This window comes from Bufo bufo, chromosome 4, assembly GCF_905171765.1.
Source record: "Bufo bufo chromosome 4, aBufBuf1.1, whole genome shotgun sequence".
NCBI classification, from domain to species: domain Eukaryota; kingdom Metazoa; phylum Chordata; class Amphibia; order Anura; family Bufonidae; genus Bufo; species Bufo bufo.
Genome location: NC_053392.1, coordinates 628,938,525 through 628,958,661, shown reverse-complemented (window position 1 = coordinate 628,958,661; position 20,137 = coordinate 628,938,525). Strand labels below are relative to the sequence as shown.

The window sequence follows — 20,137 nt, the reverse complement described above, 5'->3', positions numbered from 1 at the left end:
GAAACCGTATCATGGAAGCTCTTCTGCACGCTCGTCGTCCTCGTCGGGGTCTGGACCTGACTGCAGTTCGTTGCCGTCACCGACTTGAGTGGGCAAATGCTCACATTCGATGGCGTCTGGCACGTTGGAGAGGCGTTCTGTTCACGGAGGAGTCCCGGCTTTCACTGTTCAGGGCAGATGGCAGACAGCGTGTGTGGCGTCGTGTGGGTGAGCGGTTTGCTGACGTCAACGTTGTGGATGGGGTGGCCCATGGTGGCGGTGGGGTTATGGTATGGGCAGGCGTATGTTATGGACAACAAACACAGGGGCATTTTTGTGCCATTGTTGTGCCGTTCATCCACGGCCATCACCTCATGTTGCAGCATGATAATGCACGGCCCCATAGTGCAAGGATCTGGACACAATTCCTGGAAGCTGAAAACATCCCAGTACTTGCATGGCAGCATACTCACCGGACATGTCACCCATTGAGCAGGTTTTGGATGGCTGGATCGGCGTATACGACAGCGTGTTCCGGTTCCTGCCAATATCCTGCAACTTCACACAGAAGAGGAGCCGACCAACATTCCACAGGCCACAATCAGCAACCTGATCAACTCTATGCCACGGAGATGGGCTCCACTGTATGAGGAAAAAGACGGTGCACATTTCAGAGTGGCCTCTTATTGTGGGCAGTCTAAGGCACACCTGTGCAATATTCATGCTGTCTAATCAGCACCTTGATATGCAACACCTGTGAGGTGGGATGGATCATCTCGGCAAAGGAGAAGCGCTCAGGTGGGACAGATCTAGACAGATGTGTGGACAATATTTGAGAGTAACGGGTCTTCTGTGTCTGTAGAAAATGTTTCAGATCTTTGAGTTCAGCTCATGCAAAATGGGAGCAAAACCAAAAGTGTTGCGTTTATATTTTTGCTCAGTGTATAATGGTCTCCCCCTCTAAAATAATGCCTTCATATATAATGGTCTCCCTAGTATAATACCTCCATATATAATGGTCTCCCTAGTATAATACCTCCATATATAATGGTCTCCCTAGTATAATACCTCCATATATAATGGTCTCCCTAGTATAATACCTCCATATATAATGGTCTCCCTAGTATAATACCTCCATATATAATGGTCTCCCTAGTATAATGCCTCCATATATAATGGTCTCCCTAGTATAATACCTCCATATATAATGGTCTCCCTAGTATAATGCCTCCATATATAATGGTCTCCCTAGTATAATACCTCCATATATAATGGTCTCCCTAGTATAATACCTCCATATATAATGGTCTCCCTAGTATAATACCTCCATATATAATGGTCTCCCTAGTATAATGCCTCCATATATAATGGTCTCCCTAGTATAATACCTCCATATATAATGGTCTCCCTAGTATAATACCTCCATATATAATGGTCTCCCTAGTATAATGCCTCCATATATAATGGTCTCCCTAGTATAATGCCTCCATATATAATGGTCTCCCTAGTATAATGCCTCCATATATAATGGTCTCCCTAGTATAATACCTCCATATATAATGGTCTCCCTAGTATGATACCTCCATATATAATGGTCTCCCTAGTATAATACCTCCATATATAATGGTCTCCCTAGTATAATGCCTCCATATATAATGGTCTCCCTAGTATAATGCCTCCATATATAATGGTCTCCCCCTCTAATATAATGCCTCCATATAGAATGCTCCCCCCACCCGTAGTATAATACCCCTATATATATATAATCGTCTTCCCCTTCATATATAATGCTCCCCCCCGTAGTATAATGCCCCCATATATAATACTCTCCCTCCCATCACCAGGTATTTCCCCCCAGTAGTGCCATACATAGATCTACCAAACAAACCATATGCTCTGCTGCAGGTACAGGCCCTTAGTTGCACAGGCCCTTAGTCGCACGGGCCCTTAGTCGTACAGGCTCTTAGTCGTACGGGCCCTTAGTCGCACAGGCCCTTAGTCGCGCAGGCCCTTAGTTGCACAGGCCCTTAGTCGTACAGGCCCTTAGTCACGCAGGCCCTTAGTCGCGCAGGCCCTTAGTCGCGCGGGCCCTTAGTCGCACGGGCCCTTAGTTGCACAGGCCCTTAGTCACGCAGGCCCTTAGTCGTACAGGCCCTTAGTCGCACGGGCCCTTAGTCGCACAGGCCCTTAGTTGCACGGGCCCTTAGTCGCACGGGCCCTTAGTCGCACAGGCCCTTAGTCGTACGGGCCCTTAGTCGCACGGGCCCTTAGTCGCGCGGGCCCTTAGTCGCGCGGGCCCTTAGTCGCGCGGGCCCTTAGTCGCGCGGGCCCTTAGTCGCGCGGGCCCTTAGTCGCGCGGGCCCTTAGTCGCACAGGCCCTTAGTCGTACAGGCCCTTAGTCGCACAGGCCCTTAGTCGCACAGGCCCTTAGTCGCACGGGCCCTTAGTCGCGCGGGCCCTTAGTCGTACAGGCCCTTAGTCGCACGGGCCCTTAGTCGCACGGGCCCTTAGTCGGGCGGGCCCTTAGTCGCGCGGGCCCTTAGTTGTACAGGCCCTTAGTTGCTGCTTCCTGACAAAGGAGCTTGTGATGATGTCATTAGGCCTATGAGGTTGAACGGCGGGGACAGGAGCCAGAGGCCCCCGTGCCCCGCAGTAAACCGCCATCCCCCCGCCTCATGGCAGAAGCCGGTGTGACGTCACAAAAATACAGCAGTAATTAAGAAACAACGACATCGCCATTTCTAATTCTGGTACATAGCGGATAATGGCCCATAGTGGCCCCCAGAGCCCCTGGACGTGCCAAGTGCCCGGTTATGTGCTCGTACACCCCTTGCTCCTGATTGCTACATTAGCGCTGTAGTGGCGGCCATGTTGGTTGTCCCCCAGTAAAGATCTCTTTCTGTGACCGGCAGGGTAAAGCACAGAGGAAGATCAGCGCCGTTCATATCCTGGACGTGCTCTTCCTTAACGGCATGGACGTCCGACCGCAGCACTTCACCCAGAGGTAAGTCCTGGGGCATCGCCGCCCGCCAGACCCCGAATCTGCAGAACACGGGGGCTTATTTATCGCCTTCTAATACACTATCAAACTGGTGTCAAATAGAGCCGGCTCAGTTACCATAGCAACCAGACGCTGTCAAAAACGAAAGGTGGAATCTGATTGTGGTTGCTATGGGCAACTCAGCCAGATAAATCTCCCCCTTAGTGTTTCAATTCCTTGATTCTTTGGGGATTTCTGCTTCCTGTCAGTGAATAGAACACTCTTGCAAGGTTCAGGAGACTAAGAGACCTGTCCTGGTGCACTGTAACAGGCCCTGCACCCGTCTCAGCCGAGCACGCTAGCAAGCTCTGGATGTAAACATTGCCATTCACTGACAGCAAGTGGCGAGGAATTGAAATGAGAATTTTGTCAGACATCACAGAATGTGGATAAAGTGACTGATTTCTTCCAGTGTCTGCGGAGGATGATGGGGGTTATTAATGTGTCCTCTCCTTCCTCAGGATGCAGCTGGCTGAGAAGTTTGTGAAGGCCGTTTCTAAGCCCAGTCGGCCGGATATGAACCCCATCCGGTGGGTACAACACTAGGGGATGTCACCTCCACTACCTCCTCTCTCTATCGTCACAGTGTGTCGGGGCAGACAATCTAAACAAATCGCTCTCCAGGTGTCTCCGCTGTGCAAGCAGGGCTAGGTCAGGCTCTGGATCTAAGCAATGAGTGCTCCCATTCACTGACAGCAAGTAGAGACCTTGAAACACAAAGTATATCAGAAAGTTACAGAATGCTTATTAACCCCTTCCCCCCCGTGCTGTAATAGTACATCACAGGAGCAGTGCTGACTGTGGCGTCTACGCACTTCGGCTCCCTCGGTCACCGCCACCAGTGGAATGCATAATACGCCGCAGCACAGGGCGTTACCTAATACGCTGCAGCACAGGGGGCGTTACCTAATACGCCGCAGCACAGGGCGTTACCTAAGAGATCGTGCTGCAGTAACCAGCTCCGGCCATACACAATGAGTGGAGCTGTGGAGCTGCAGTCAGCCGATCGTAGAGATGCTGGGGGTTGGACCTCCGCCGATCTGATGTTGATGACCTGTCTTGAAGATAGACTATCAATAAAAAATGTCCTGGTCAACTGTCTTAAAGGGGTTGTCCGAGTTCGGAGCTGAACCCGGACATACCCTTATTTTCACCCAGGCAGCCCCCCTGAGGCTAGCATCTCGTGCTCCCTTGCCCTGCGCTAGATCGCGCAGCAATAACACACTGCCGGGCAGAAACTTCCGCTCAGCAGTGTGTTCGGTGACGTCACCGGCTCTGATGGGCGGGCTTTAGCGCTGGCCTAGCCGTTTTACTGGCTAGGGCAGCGCTAAAGCCCGCCCATCAGAGCCGGTGATGTCACCAAGGTTCCTGGCAGCCCCATGGAGAGCCCGGGTACGTCACCGGAACTCCTGAAAATACCTTTGCCCTGCGCGATTTAGCATGAACTGCTCCGACCGATGCTCATGTCAGGGGGGCTGCCGGGGTGAAAATGGAGGGATGTCCGGGTTCAGCTCTGAACCCGGACAACCCCTTTAAGTACCAATCTGGGCCACATTCTTAAGGGGTTAAAAATCTATCTCCCTCCGTATTAAAAGCTGATCTTTTGTGCTTCTCCAACAGCGTTAAAGAAGTCTACCGACTAGAGGAAATACAGAAGATCTTCTTGAGGTAATGAGCCAGAAACAGCCTCCAAATATCTGCTCCACCAGAGGCTGTTACCCTCCCCCATCCCCTCCACCAGAGGCTCTTACCCTCCCCTCATCCCTTCCTCCAGAGGCTCTTACCCTCCCCTCATCCTCTCCTCCAGAGGCTCTTACCCTCCCCTCATCCCCTCCTCCAGAGGCTCTTACCCTCCCCTCATTCCCTCCTCCAGAGGCTCTTACCCTCCCCTCATCCCCTCCTCCAGAGGCTCTTACCCTCCCCTCATCCCCTCCTCCAGAGGCTCTTACCCTCCCCTCATCCCTTCCTCCAGAGGCTCTTACCCTCCCCTCATCTCCTCCTCCAGAGGCTCTTACCCTCCCCTCATCCCCTCCTCCAGAGGCTCTTACCCTCCCCTCATCCCTTCCTCCAGAGGCTCTTACCCTCCCCTCATCTCCTCCTCCAGAGACGGTTACCATCCCCTCCTCCAGAGGCTCTTACCCTCCCCTCATCCCTTCCTCCACAGGCTCTTACCCTCCCCTCATCTCCTCCTCCAGAGACGGTTACCCTCCCCTCATCCCCTCCTCCAGAGGCTCTTACCCTCCCCTCCTCCAGAGGCTCTTACCCTCCCCTCATCTCCTCCTCCAGAGACGGTTATCCTCCCCTCATCCCCTCCTCCAGAGGCTCTTACCCTCCCCTCATCCCTTCCTCCAGAGGCTCTTACCCTCCCCTCATCTCTTCCTCCAGAGACGTTTACCCTCCCCTCATCTCTTCCTCCAGAGACGGTTACCCTCCCCTCATCCCTTCCTCCAGAGGCTGTTACCCTCCCCTCATCCCCTCCTCCAGAAGCTGTTACCCTCCCCTCATCCCCTCCTCCAGAGGCTCTTACCCTCCCCTCATCCCCTCCTCCAGAGGCTCTTACCCTCCCCTCATCCCCTCCTCCAGAGGCTGTTACCCTCCCCTCATCCCTTCCTCCAGAGGCTGTTACCCTCCCCTCATCCCCTCCTCCAGAGGCTGTTACCCTCCCCTCCTCCAGAGGCTGTTACCCTCCCCTCATCCCCTCCTCCAGAGGCTGTTACCCTCCCCTCATCCCCTCCTCCAGAGGCTCTTACCCTCCCCTCATCCCCTCCTCCAGAGGCTCTTACCCTCCCCTCATCCCTTCCTCCAGAGGCTCTTACCCTCCCCTCATCCCTTCCTCCAGAGGCTCTTACCCTCCCCTCATCTCCTCCTCCAGAGGCTCTTACCCTCCCCTCATCTCCTCCTCCAGAGGCTCTTACTCTCCCCTCCTCCAGAGGCTCTTACCCTCCCCTCATCCCCTCCTCCAGAGGCTCTTACCCTCCCCTCATCCCATTCTCCAGAGGCTGTTACCCTCCCTTATCCCCTCCTCCAGAGGCTGTTACCCTCCCCTCATCTCCTCCTCCAGAGGCTGTTACCCTCCCCTCATCCCCTCCTCCAGAGGCTGTTACCCTCCCCTCATCCCCTCCTCCAGAGGCTGTTACCCTCCCCTCATCCCCTCCTCCAGAGGCTGTTACCCTCCCCTTATCCCCTACTCCAGAGGCTGTTACCCTCCCCTCATCCCCTTCTCCAGAGGCTGTTACCCTCCCCCATCCCCCTCCTCCAGAGGCTGTTACCCATCCCCCTCCTCCAGAGGCTGTTACCCTCCCCTCATCTCCTCCTTTAGAGGCTGTTACCCTCCCCTCATCCCCTCCTCCAGAGGCTCTTACCCTCCTCTCATCCCCTCCTCCAGAGGCTCTTACCCTCCCCTCATCCCCCTCCTCCAGAGGCTGTTACCCTCCCCTCATCCCCTCCTCCAGAGGCTGTTACCCTCCCCTCATCCCCTCCTCCAGAGGCTCTTACCCTCCCCTCATCCCCATCCTCCAGAGGCTGTTACCCTCCCCTGATCCCCCTCCAGAGGCTGTTACCCTCCCCTCATCCCCCTCCAGAGGCTGTTACCCTCCCCTCATCCCCTCCTCCAGAGGCTGTTACCCTCCCCTCATCCCCCTTCTCCAGAGGCTGTTACCCACCCCCTTCCTCTAGAGGCTCTTACTTACCCTCCCCTCATCCCCCTCCTCCAGAGGCTCTTGCCCTCCCCTCATCCCCTCCTCCAGAGGCTCTTACCCTGCCCTCATCCCCCTCCTCCAGAGGCTCTTACCCTCCCCTCATCCCCCTTCTCCAGAGGCTCTTACCCTCCCCTCATCCCCTCCTCCAGAGGCTCTTACCCTCCCCTCATCTCCTCCTTTAGAGGCTGTTACCCTCCCCTCCTCCAGAGGCTCTTACCCTCCCCTCATCCCTTCCTCCAGAGGCTCTTACCCTCCCCTCATCCTCTCCTCCAGAGGCTCTTACCCTCCCCTCATCCCCTCCTCCAGAGGCTCTTACCCTCCCCTCATCCCCTCCTCCAGAGGCTCTTACCCTCCCCTCATCCCCTCCTCCAGAGGCTCTTACCCTCCCCTCATCCCTTCCTCCAGAGGCTCTTACCCTCCCCTCATCTCCTCCTCCAGAGACGGTTACCCTCCCCTCATCCCCTCCTCCAGAGGCTCTTACCCTCCCCTCATCCCTTCCTCCAGAGGCTCTTACCCTCCCCTCATCTCCTCCTCCAGAGACGGTTACCATCCCCTCCTCCAGAGGCTCTTACCCTCCCCTCATCCCTTCCTCCACAGGCTCTTACCCTCCCCTCATCTCCTCCTCCAGAGACGGTTACCCTCCCCTCATCCCCTCCTCCAGAGGCTCTTACCCTCCCCTCCTCCAGAGGCTCTTACCCTCCCCTCATCTCCTCCTCCAGAGACGGTTATCCTCCCCTCATCCCCTCCTCCAGAGGCTCTTACCCTCCCCTCATCCCTTCCTCCAAAGGCTCTTACCCTCCCCTCATCTCTTCCTCCAGAGACGTTTACCCTCCCCTCATCTCTTCCTCCAGAGACGGTTACCCTCCCCTCATCCTCTCCTCCAGAGGCTGTTACCCTCCCCTCATCCCCTCCTCCAGAGGCTGTTACCCTCCCCTCATCCCCTCCTCCAGAGGCTGTTACCCTCCCTTCATCCCCTCCTCCAGAGGCTGTTACCCTCCCCTCATCCCCTCCTCCAGAGGCTCTTACCCTCCCCTCATCTCCTCCTCCAGAGGCTCTTACCCTCCCCTCATCTCCTCCTCCAGAGGCTCTTACCCTCCCCTCCTCCAGAGGCTCTTACCCTCCCCTCATCCCCTCCTCCAGAGGCTCTTACCCTCCCCTCATCCCATTCTCCAGAGGCTGTTACCCTCCCCTCATCCCCTCCTCCAGAGGCTCTTACCCTCCCCTTATCCCCTCCTCCAGAGGCTGTTACCCTCCCCTCATCCCCTCCTCCAGAGGCTGTTACCCTCCCCTCATCCCCTCCTCCAGAGGCTGTTACCCTCCCCTTATCCCCTACTCCAGAGGCTGTTACCCTCCCCTCATCCCCTTCTCCAGAGGCTGTTACCCTCCCCCATCCCCCTCCTCCAGAGGCTGTTACCCATCCCCCTCCTCCAGAGGCTGTTACCCTCCCCTCATCTCCTCCTTTAGAGGCTGTTACCCTCCCCTCATCCCCTCCTCCAGAGGCTCTTACCCTCCTCTCATCCCCTCCTCCAGAGGCTCTTACCCTCCCCTCATCCCCCTCCTCCAGAGGCTGTTACCCTCCCCTCATCCCCTCCTCCAGAGGCTGTTACCCTCCCCTCATCCCCTCCTCCAGAGGCTCTTACCCTCCCCTCATCCCCATCCTCCAGAGGCTGTTACCCTCCCCTCATCCCCCTCCAGAGGCTGTTACCCTCCCCTCATCCCCCTCCAGAGGCTGTTACCCTCCCCTCATCCCCCTCCAGAGGCTGTTACCCTCCCCTCATCCCCTCCTCCAGAGGCTGTTACCCTCCCCTCATCCCCTCCTCCAGAGGCTGTTACCCTCCCCTCATCCCCCTTCTCCAGAGGCTGTTACCCACCCCCTTCCTCTAGAGGCTCTTACTTACCCTCCCCTCATCCCCCTCCTCCAGAGGCTCTTACCCTCCCCTCATCCCCTCCTCCAGAGGCTCTTACCCTGCCCTCATCCCCCTCCTCCAGAGGCTCTTACCCTCCCCTCATCCCCCTTCTCCAGAGGCTCTTACCCTCCCCTCATCCCCTCCTCCAGAGGCTCTTACCCTCCCCTCATCTCCTCCTTTAGAGGCTGTTACCCTCCCCTCATCCCCTCCTCCAGAGGCTCTTACCCTCCCCTCATCCCTTCCTCCAGAGGCTCTTACCCTCCCCTCATCCCTTCCTCCAGAGGCTCTTACCCTCCCCTCATCCCCTCCTCCAGAGGCTCTTACCCTCCCCTCATCCCCTCCTCCAGAGGCTCTTACCCTCCCCTCATCCTCTCCTCCAGAGGCTCTTACCCTCCCCTCATCCCCTCCTCCAGAGGCTGTTACCCTCCCCTCATCCCCTCCTCCAGAGGCTGTTACCCTCCCCTCATCCCCTCCTCCAGAGGCTGTTACCCTCCCTTCATCCCCTCCTCCAGAGGCAGTTACCCTCCCCTCATCCCCTCCTCCAGAGGCTCTTACCCTCCCCTCATCTCCTCCTCCAGAGGCTCTTACCCTCCCCTCATCTCCTCCTCCAGAGGCTCTTACCCTCCCCTCCTCCAGAGGCTCTTACCCTCCCCTCATCCCCTCCTCCAGAGGCTCTTACCCTCCCCTCATCCCATTCTCCAGAGGCTGTTACCCTCCTTTATCCCCTCCTCCAGAGGCTGTTACCCTCCCCTCATCCCCTCCTCCAGAGGCTCTTACCCTCCCCTCCTCCAGAGGCTCTTACCCTCCCCTCATCCCTTCCTCCACAGGCTCTTACCCTCCCCTCATCTCCTCCTCCAGAGACGGTTACCCTCCCCTCATCCCCTCCTCCAGAGGCTCTTACCCTCCCCTCCTCCAGAGGCTCTTACCCTCCCCTCATCTCCTCCTCCAGAGACGGTTATCCTCCCCTCATCCCCTCCTCCAGAGGCTCTTACCCTCCCCTCATCCCTTCCTCCAAAGGCTCTTACCCTCCCCTCATCTCTTCCTCCAGAGACGTTTACCCTCCCCTCATCTCTTCCTCCAGAGACGGTTACCCTCCCCTCATCCTCTCCTCCAGAGGCTGTTACCCTCCCCTCATCCCCTCCTCCAGAAGCTGTTACCCTCCCCTCATCCCCCTCCTCCAGAGGCTGTTACCCTCCCCTCATCCCCTCCTCCAGAGGCTGTTACCCTCCCCTCATCCCCTCCTCCAGAAGCTGTTACCCTCCCCTCATCCCCTCCTCCAGAGGCTGTTACCCTCCCCTCCTCCAGAGGCTTTTACCCTCCCCTCCTCCAGAGGCTGTTACCCTCCCCTCATCCCCTCCTCCAGAGGCTCTTACCCTCCCCTCATCCCCTCCTCCAGAGGCTCTTACCCTCCCCTCATCCCCTCCTCCAGAGGCTCTTACCCTCCCCTCATCCCCCTCCTCCAGAGGCTGTTACCCTCCCCTCATCCCCTCCTCCAGAGGCTGTTACCCATCCCCCTCCTCCAGAGGCTGTTACCCTCCCCTCATCTCCTCCTTTAGAGGCTGTTACCCTCCCCTCATCCCCTCCTCCAGAGGCTCTTACCCTCCCCTCATCCCCTCCTCCAGAGGCTCTTACCCTCCCCTCATCCCCCTCCTCCAGAGGCTGTTACCCTCCCCTCATCCCCTCCTCCAGAGGCTGTTACCCTCCCCTCATCCCCTCCTCCAGAGGCTCTTACCCTCCCCTCATCCCCATCCTCCAGAGGCTGTTACCCTCCCCTCATCCCCCTCCAGAGGCTGTTACCCTCCCCTCATCCCCTCCTCCAGAGGCTGTTACCCTCCCCTCATCCCCCTCCTCCAGAGGCTCTTACCCTCCCCTCATCCCCTCCTCCAGAGGCTGTTACCCACCCCCCTCCTCTAGAGGCTCTTACTTACCCTCCCCTCATCCCCCTCCTCCAGAGGCTCTTACCCTCCCCTCATCCCCTCCTCCAGAGGCTCTTACCCTGCCCTCATCCCCCTCCTCCAGAGGCTCTTACCCTCCCCTCATCCCCCTCCTCCAGAGGCTCTTACCCTCCCCTCACCCCCTTCCTCCAGAGGCTCTTACTTACCCTCCCCTCATCCCCCTCCTCCAGAGGCTCTTACCCTCCCCTCATCCCCTCCTCCAGAGGCTCTTACCCTGCCCTCATCCCCCTCCTCCAGAGGCTCTTACCTTCCCCTCATCCCCCTTCTCCAGAGGCTCTTACCCTCCCCTCATCCCCTTCTCCAGAGGCTCTTACCCTCCCCTCATCTCCTCCTTTAGAGGCTGTTACCCTCCCCTCATCCCCTCCTCCAGAGGCTCTTACCCTCCCCTCATCCCTTCCTCCAGAGGCTCTTACCCTCCCCTCATCCCTTCCTCCAGAGGCTCTTACCCTCCCCTCATCCCCTCCTCCAGAGGCTCTTACCCTCCCCTCATCCCCTCCTCCAGAGGCTCTTACCCTCCCCTCATCCCCTCCTCCAGAGGCTCTTACCCTCCCCTCATCCCCTCCTCCAGAGGCTGTTACCCTCCCCTCATCCCCTCCTCCAGAGGCTGTTACCCTCCCCTCATCCCCTCCTCCAGAGGCTGTTACCCTCCCTTCATCCCCTCCTCCAGAGGCAGTTACCCTCCCCTCATCCCCTCCTCCAGAGGCTCTTACCCTCCCCTCATCTCCTCCTCCAGAGGCTCTTACCCTCCCCTCATCTCCTCCTCCAGAGGCTCTTACCCTCCCCTCCTCCAGAGGCTCTTACCCTCCCCTCATCCCTTCCTCCAGAGGCTCTTACCCTCCCCTCATCCCATTCTCCAGAGGCTGTTACCCTCCTTTATCCCCTCCTCCAGAGGCTGTTACCCTCCCCTCATCCCCTCCTCCAGAGGCTCTTACCCTCCCCTCCTCCAGAGGCTCTTACCCTCCCCTCATCCCTTCCTCCACAGGCTCTTACCCTCCCCTCATCTCCTCCTCCAGAGACGGTTACCCTCCCCTCATCCCCTCCTCCAGAGGCTCTTACCCTCCCCTCCTCCAGAGGCTCTTACCCTCCCCTCATCTCCTCCTCCAGAGACGGTTATCCTCCCCTCATCCCCTCCTCCAGAGGCTCTTACCCTCCCCTCATCCCTTCCTCCAAAGGCTCTTACCCTCCCCTCATCTCTTCCTCCAGAGACGTTTACCCTCCCCTCATCTCTTCCTCCAGAGACGGTTACCCTCCCCTCATCCTCTCCTCCAGAGGCTGTTACCCTCCCCTCATCCCCTCCTCCAGAAGCTGTTACCCTCCCCTCATCCCCTCCTCCAGAGGCTGTTACCCTCCCCTCATCCCCTCCTCCAGAGGCTGTTACCCTCCCCTCATCCCCTCCTCCAGAAGCTGTTACCCTCCCCTCATCCCCTCCTCCAGAGGCTGTTACCCTCCCCTCCTCCAGAGGCTTTTACCCTCCCCTCCTCCAGAGGCTGTTACCCTCCCCTCATCCCCTCCTCCAGAGGCTCTTACCCTCCCCTCATCCCCTCCTCCAGAGGCTCTTACCCTCCCCTCATCCCTTCCTCCAGAGGCTCTTACCCTCCCCTCATCCCCCTCCTCCAGAGGCTGTTACCCTCCCCTCATCCCCTCCTCCAGAGGCTGTTACCCATCCCCCTCCTCCAGAGGCTGTTACCCTCCCCTCATCTCCTCCTTTAGAGGCTGTTACCCTCCCCTCATCCCCTCCTCCAGAGGCTCTTACCCTCCCCTCATCCCCTCCTCCAGAGGCTCTTACCCTCCCCTCATCCCCCTCCTCCAGAGGCTGTTACCCTCCCCTCATCCCCTCCTCCAGAGGCTGTTACCCTCCCCTCATCCCCTCCCCCAGAGGCTCTTACCCTCCCCTCATCCCCATCCTCCAGAGGCTGTTACCCTCCCCTCATCCCCCTCCAGAGGCTGTTACCCTCCCCTCATCCCCTCCTCCAGAGGCTGTTACCCTCCCCTCATCCCCATCCTCCAGAGGCTCTTACCCTCCCCTCATCCCCTCCTCCAGAGGCTGTTACCCACCCCCCTCCTCTAGAGGCTCTTACTTACCCTCCCCTCATCCCCCTCCTCCAGAGGCTCTTACCCTCCCCTCATCCCCTCCTCCAGAGGCTCTTACCCTGCCCTCATCCCCCTCCTCCAGAGGCTCTTACCCTCCCCTCATCCCCCTCCTCCAGAGGCTCTTACCCTCCCCTCACCCCCTTCCTCTAGAGGCTCTTACTTACCCTCCCCTCATCCCCCTCCTCCAGAGGCTCTTACCCTCCCCTCATCCCCTCCTCCAGAGGCTCTTACCCTGCCCTCATCCCCCTCCTCCAGAGGCTCTTACCTTCCCCTCATCCCCCTTCTCCAGAGGCTCTTACCCTCCCCTCATCCCCTCCTCCAGAGGCTCTTACCCTCCCCTCATCTCCTCCTTTAGAGGCTGTTACCCTCCCCTCATCCCCTCCTCCAGAGGCTCTTACCCTCCCCTCATCCCTTCCTCCAGAGGCTCTTACCCTCCCCTCATCCCCTCCTCCAGAGGCTCTTACCCTCCCCTCATCCCCTCCTCCAGAGGCTCTTACCCTCCCCTCATCCCCTCCTCCAGAGGCTCTTACCCTCCCCTCATCCCTTCCTCCAGAGGCTCTTACCCTCCCCTCATCTCCTCCTCCAGAGACGGTTACCCTCCCCTCATCCCCTCCTCCAGAGGCTCTTACCCTCCCCTCATCCCTTCCTCCAGAGGCTCTTACCCTCCCCTCATCCCCTCCTCCAGAAGCTGTTACCCTCCCCTCATCCCCTCCTCCAGAGGCTGTTACCCTCCCCTCCTCCAGAGGCTGTTACCCTCCCCTCATCCCCTCCTCCAGAGGCTCTTACCCTCCCCTCATCCCCTCCTCCAGAGGCTCTTACCCTCCCCTCATCCCCTCCTCCAGAGGCTCTTACCCTCCCCTCATCCCCCTCCTCCAGAGGCTGTTACCCTCCCCTCATCCCCTCCTCCAGAGGCTGTTACCCATCCCCCTCCTCCAGAGGCTGTTACCCTCCCCTCATCCCCTCCTTTAGAGGCTGTTACCCTCCCCTCATCCCCTCCTCCAGAGGCTCTTACCCTCCTCTCATCCCCTCCTCCAGAGGCTCTTACCCTCCCCTCATCCCCCTCCTCCAGAGGCTGTTACCCTCCCCTCATCCCCTCCTCCAGAGGCTGTTACCCTCCCCTCATCCCCTCCTCCAGAGGCTCTTACCCTCCCCTCATCCCCATCCTCCAGAGGCTGTTACCCTCCCCTCATCCCCCTCCAGAGGCTGTTACCCTCCCCTCATCCCCTCCTCCAGAGGCTGTTACCCTCCCCTCATCCCCCTCCTCCAGAGGCTCTTACCCTCCCCTCATCCCCTCCTCCAGAGGCTGTTACCCACCCCCCTCCTCTAGAGGCTCTTACTTACCCTCCCCTCATCCCCCTCCTCCAGAGGCTCTTACCCTCCCCTCATCCCCTCCTCCAGAGGCTCTTACCCTGCCCTCATCCCCCTCCTCCAGAGGCTCTTACCCTCCCCTCATCCCCCTCCTCCAGAGGCTCTTACCCTCCCCTCACCCCCTTCCTCTAGAGGCTCTTACTTACCCTCCCCTCATCCCCCTCCTCCAGAGGCTCTTACCCTCCCCTCATCCCCTCCTCCAGAGGCTCTTACCCTGCCCTCATCCCCCTCCTCCAGAGGCTCTTACCTTCCCCTCATCCCCCTTCTCCAGAGGCTCTTACCCTCCCCTCATCCCCTTCTCCAGAGGCTCTTACCCTCCCCTCATCTCCTCCTTTAGAGGCTGTTACCCTCCCCTCATCCCCTCCTCCAGAGGCTCTTACCCTCCCCTCATCCCTTCCTCCAGAGGCTCTTACCCTCCCCTCATCCCTTCCTCCAGAGGCTCTTACCCTCCCCTCATCCCCTCCTCCAGAGGCTCTTACCCTCCCCTCATCCCCTCCTCCAGAGGCTCTTACCCTCCCCTCATCCCCTCCTCCAGAGGCTCTTACCCTCCCCTCATCCCCTCCTCCAGAGGCTGTTACCCTCCCCTCATCCCCTCCTCCAGAGGCTGTTACCCTCCCCTCATCCCCTCCTCCAGAGGCTGTTACCCTCCCTTCATCCCCTCCTCCAGAGGCAGTTACCCTCCCCTCATCCCCTCCTCCAGAGGCTCTTACCCTCCCCTCATCTCCTCCTCCAGAGGCTCTTACCCTCCCCTCATCTCCTCCTCCAGAGGCTCTTACCCTCCCCTCCTCCAGAGGCTCTTACCCTCCCCTCATCCCTTCCTCCAGAGGCTCTTACCCTCCCCTCATCCCATTCTCCAGAGGCTGTTACCCTCCTTTATCCCCTCCTCCAGAGGCTGTTACCCTCCCCTCATCCCCTCCTCCAGAGGCTCTTACCCTCCCCTCCTCCAGAGGCTCTTACCCTCCCCTCATCCCTTCCTCCACAGGCTCTTACCCTCCCCTCATCTCCTCCTCCAGAGACGGTTACCCTCCCCTCATCCCCTCCTCCAGAGGCTCTTACCCTCCCCTCCTCCAGAGGCTCTTACCCTCCCCTCATCTCCTCCTCCAGAGACGGTTACCCTCCCCTCATCCCCTCCTCCAGAGGCTCTTACCCTCCCCTCATCCCTTCCTCCAAAGGCTCTTACCCTCCCCTCATCTCTTCCTCCAGAGACGTTTACCCTCCCCTCATCTCTTCCTCCAGAGACGGTTACCCTCCCCTCATCCTCTCCTCCAGAGGCTGTTACCCTCCCCTCATCCCCTCCTCCAGAAGCTGTTACCCTCCCCTCATCCCCTCCTCCAGAGGCTGTTACCCTCCCCTCATCCCCTCCTCCAGAGGCTGTTACCCTCCCCTCATCCCCTCCTCCAGAAGCTGTTACCCTCCCCTCATCCCCTCCTCCAGAGGCTGTTACCCTCCCCTCCTCCAGAGGCTTTTACCCTCCCCTCCTCCAGAGGCTGTTACCCTCCCCTCATCCCCTCCTCCAGAGGCTCTTACCCTCCCCTCATCCCCTCCTCCAGAGGCTCTTACCCTCCCCTCATCCCCTCCTCCAGAGGCTCTTACCCTCCCCTCATCCCCCTCCTCCAGAGGCTGTTACCCTCCCCTCATCCCCTCCTCCAGAGGCTGTTACCCATCCCCCTCCTCCAGAGGCTGTTACCCTCCCCTCATCCCCTCCTCCAGAGGCTGTTACCCTCCCCTCATCCCCTCCTCCAGAGGCTCTTACCCTCCTCTCATCCCCTCCTCCAGAGGCTCTTACCCTCCCCTCATCCCCCTCCTCCAGAGGCTGTTACCCTCCCCTCATCCCCTCCTCCAGAGGCTGTTACCCTCCCCTCATCCCCTCCCCCAGAGGCTCTTACCCTCCCCTCATCCCCATCCTCCAGAGGCTGTTACCCTCCCCTCATCCCCTCCTCCAGAGGCTGTTACCCTCCCCTCATCCCCTCCTCCAGAGGCTGTTACCCTCCCCTCATCCCCATCCTCCAGAGGCTCTTACCCTCCCCTCATCCCCTCCTCCAGAGGCTGTTACCCACCCCCCTCCTCTAGAGGCTCTTACTTACCCTCCCCTCATCCCCCTCCTCCAGAGGCTCTTACCCTCCCCTCATCCCCTCCTCCAGAGGCTCTTACCCTGCCCTCATCCCCCTCCTCCAGAGGCTCTTACCCTCCCCTCATCCCCCTCCTCCAGAGGCTCTTACCCTCCCCTCACCCCCTTCCTCTAGAGGCTCTTACTTACCCTCCCCTCATCCCCCTCCTCCAGAGGCTCTTACCCTCCCCTCATCCCCTCCTCCAGAGGCTCTTACCCTGCCCTCATCCCCCTCCTCCAGAGGCTCTTACCTTCCCCTCATCCCCCTTCTCCAGAGGCTCTTACCCTCCCCTCATCCCCTTCTCCAGAGGCTCTTACCCTCCCCTCATCTCCTCCTTTAGAGGCTGTTACCCTCCCCTCATCCCCTCCTCCAGAGGCTCTTACCCTCCCCTCATCCCTTCCTCCAGAGGCTCTTACCCTCCCCTCATCCTCTCCTCCAGAGGCTCTTACCCTCCCCTCATCCCCTCCTCCAGAGGCTCTTACCCTCCCCTCATCCCCTCCTCCAGAGGCTCTTACCCTCCCCTCATCCCTTCCTCCAGAGGCTCTTACCCTCCCCTCATCTCCTCCTCCAGAGACGGTTACCCTCCCCTCATCCCCTCCTCCAGAGGCTCTTACCCTCCCCTCATCCCTTCCTCCAGAGGCTCTTACCCTCCCCTCATCCCCTCCTCCAGAAGCTGTTACCCTCCCCTCATCCCCTCCTCCAGAGGCTGTTACCCTCCCCTCCTCCAGAGGCTGTTACCCTCCCCTCATCCCCTCCTCCAGAGGCTCTTACCCTCCCCTCATCCCCTCCTCCAGAGGCTCTTACCCTCCCCTCATCCCTTCCTCCAGAGGCTCTTACCCTCCCCTCATCCCCCTCCTCCAGAGGCTGTTACCCTCCCCTCATCCCCTCCTCCAGAGGCTGTTACCCATCCCCCTCCTCCAGAGGCTGTTACCCTCCCCTCATCTCCTCCTTTAGAGGCTGTTACCCTCCCCTCATCCCCTCCTCCAGAGGCTCTTACCCTCCTCTCATCCCCTCCTCCAGAGGCTCTTACCCTCCCCTCATCCCCCTCCTCCAGAGGCTGTTACCCTCCCCTCATCCCCTCCTCCAGAGGCTGTTACCCTCCCCTCATCCCCTCCTCCAGAGGCTCTTACCCTCCCCTCATCCCCATCCTCCAGAGGCTGTTACCCTCCCCTCATCCCCCTCCAGAGGCTGTTACCCTCCCCTCATCCCCTCCTCCAGAGGCTGTTACCCTCCCCTCATCCCCCTCCTCCAGAGGCTCTTACCCTCCCCTCATCCCCTCCTCCAGAGGCTGTTACCCACCCCCCTCCTCTAGAGGCTCTTACTTACCCTCCCCTCATCCCCCTCCTCCAGAGGCTCTTACCCTCCCCTCATCCCCTCCTCCAGAGGCTCTTACCCTGCCCTCATCCCCCTCCTCCAGAGGCTCTTACCCTCCCCTCATCCCCTTCCTCCAGAGGCTCTTACCCTCCCCTCATCCCCTCCTCCAGAGGCTCTTACTCTCCCCTCCTCCAGAGGCTCTTACCCTCCCCTCATCCCCTCCTCCAGAGGCTGTTACCCTCTCCCTATCCCCCTCCTCCAGAGGCTGTTACCCTCTCCCTATCCCCCTCCTCCAGAGGCTCTTACCCTCCCCATCCCCTTCCTCCAGAGGCTCTTACCCTCCCCCTCCTCCAGAGGCTCTTACCCTCCCCCATCCCCCTCCCCCATCCCCCTCCCCCTCCTCCAGAGGCTGTTACCCTCCCCTCATCCCCTCCTCCAGAGGCTGTTACCCTCCCCTCATCCCCTCCTCCAGAGGCTGTTACCCTCTCCGCTCATCCCCTCCTCCAGAGGCTGTTACCCTCCCCTCATCCACTCCTCCAGAGGCTGTTACCCTCCCCCCATCCCCCTCCCCCAGAGGCTGTTACCCTCCCCTCATCCCCTCCTCCAGAGGCTGTTACCCTCCCCTCATCCCCTCCTCCAGAGGCTCTTACCCTCCTCTCATCCCCTCCTCCAGAGGCTCTTACCCTCCTCTCATCCCCTCCTCCAGAGGCTCTTACCCTCCCCTCATCCCCCTCCTCCAGAGGCTGTTACCCTCCCCTCATCCCCTCCTCCAGAGGCTGTTACCCTCCCCTCATCCCCTCCTCCAGAGGCTCTTACCCTCCCCTCATCCCCATCCTCCAGAGGCTGTTACCCTCCCCTCATCCCCCTCCAGAGGCTGTTACCCTCCCCTCATCCCCTCCTCCAGAGGCTGTTACCCTCCCCTCATCCCCCTCCTCCAGAGGCTCTTACCCTCCCCTCATCCCCTCCTCTAGAGGCTCTTACTTACCCTCCCCTCATCCCCCTCCTCCAGAGGCTCTTACCCTCCCCTCATCCCCTCCTCCAGAGGCTCTTACCCTGCCCTCATCCCCCTCCTCCAGAGGCTCTTACCCTCCCCTCATCCCCCTCCTCCAGAGGCTCTTACCCTCCCCTCACCCCCTTCCTCTAGAGGCTCTTACTTACCCTCCCCTCATCCCCCTCCTCCAGAGGCTCTTACCCTCCCCTCATCCCCTCCTCCAGAGGCTCTTACCCTGCCCTCATCCCCCTCCTCCAGAGGCTCTTACCTTCCCCTCATCCCCCTTCTCCAGAGGCTCTTACCCTCCCCTCATCCCCTTCTCCAGAGGCTCTTACCCTCCCCTCATCTCCTCCTTTAGAGGCTGTTACCCTCCCCTCATCCCCTCCTCCAGAGGCTCTTACCCTCCCCTCATCCCTTCCTCCAGAGGCTCTTACCCTCCCCTCATCCTCTCCTCCAGAGGCTCTTACCCTCCCCTCATCCCCTCCTCCAGAGGCTCTTACCCTCCCCTCATCCCCTCCTCCAGAGGCTCTTACCCTCCCCTCATCCCTTCCTCCAGAGGCTCTTACCCTCCCCTCATCTCCTCCTCCAGAGACGGTTACCCTCCCCTCATCCCCTCCTCCAGAGGCTCTTACCCTCCCCTCATCCCTTCCTCCAGAGGCTCTTACCCTCCCCTCATCTCCTCCTCCAGAGACGGTTACCATCCCCTCCTCCAGAGGCTCTTACCCTCCCCTTATCCCTTCCTCCACAGGCTCTTACCCTCCCCTCATCTCCTCCTCCAGAGACGGTTACCCTCCCCTCATCCCCTCCTTCAGAGGCTCTTACCCTCCCCTCCTCCAGAGGCTCTTACCCTCCCCTCATCTCCTCCTCCAGAGACGGTTATCCTCCCCTCATCCCCTCCTCCAGAGGCTCTTACCCTCCCCTCATCCCTTCCTCCAAAGGCTCTTACCCTCCCCTCATCTCTTCCTCCAGAGACGTTTACCCTCCCCTCATCTCTTCCTCCAGAGACGGTTACCCTCCCCTCATCCCCTCCTCCAGAGGCTGTTACCCTCCCCTCATCCCCTCCTCCAGAAGCTGTTACCCTCCCCTCATCCCCTCCTCCAGAGGCTGTTACCCTCCCCTCCTCCAGAGGCTGTTACCCTCCCCTCATCCCCTCCTCCAGAGGCTCTTACCCTCCCCTCATCCCCTCCTCCAGAGGCTCTTACCCTCCCCTCATCCCTTCCTCCAGAGGCTCTTACCCTCCCCTCATCCCCCTCCTCCAGAGGCTGTTACCCTCCCCTCATCCCCTCCTCCAGAGGCTGTTACCCATCCCCCTCCTCCAGAGGCTGTTACCCTCCCCTCATCTCCTCCTTTAGAGGCTGTTACCCTCCCCTCATCCCCTCCTCCAGAGGCTCTTACCCTCCTCTCATCCCCTCCTCCAGAGGCTCTTACCCTCCCCTCATCCCCCTCCTCCAGAGGCTGTTACCCTCCCCTCATCCCCCTCCTCCAGAGGCTGTTACCCTCCCCTCATCCCCTCCTCCAGAGGCTGTTACCCTCCCCTCATCCCCTCCTCCAGAGGCTCTTACCCTCCCCTCATCCCCATCCTCCAGAGGCTGTTACCCTCCCCTCATCCCCCTCCAGAGGCTGTTACCCTCCCCTCATCCCCTCCTCCAGAGGCTGTTACCCTCCCCTCATCCCCCTCCTCCAGAG

General features: G+C 59.5%; 1 protein-coding gene across 3 annotated transcripts in view; it reads left to right on the top strand.

The window, feature by feature from the left end:
* The window catches only part of CMTR1 (cap methyltransferase 1), a 57,014-nt gene that overhangs the window by 32,527 nt on the left and 4,350 nt on the right, over positions 1 to 20,137 (top strand). For all 3 annotated transcript variants that reach the window (XM_040430787.1, XM_040430788.1, XM_040430789.1), the window contains exons 20-22: positions 2,892 to 2,983; positions 3,481 to 3,549; positions 4,640 to 4,687. In XM_040430787.1, coding sequence (XP_040286721.1) covers positions 2,892 to 2,983; positions 3,481 to 3,549; positions 4,640 to 4,687 — 209 coding nt within the window. The remainder of the gene's footprint in view (positions 1 to 2,891; positions 2,984 to 3,480; positions 3,550 to 4,639; positions 4,688 to 20,137) is intronic.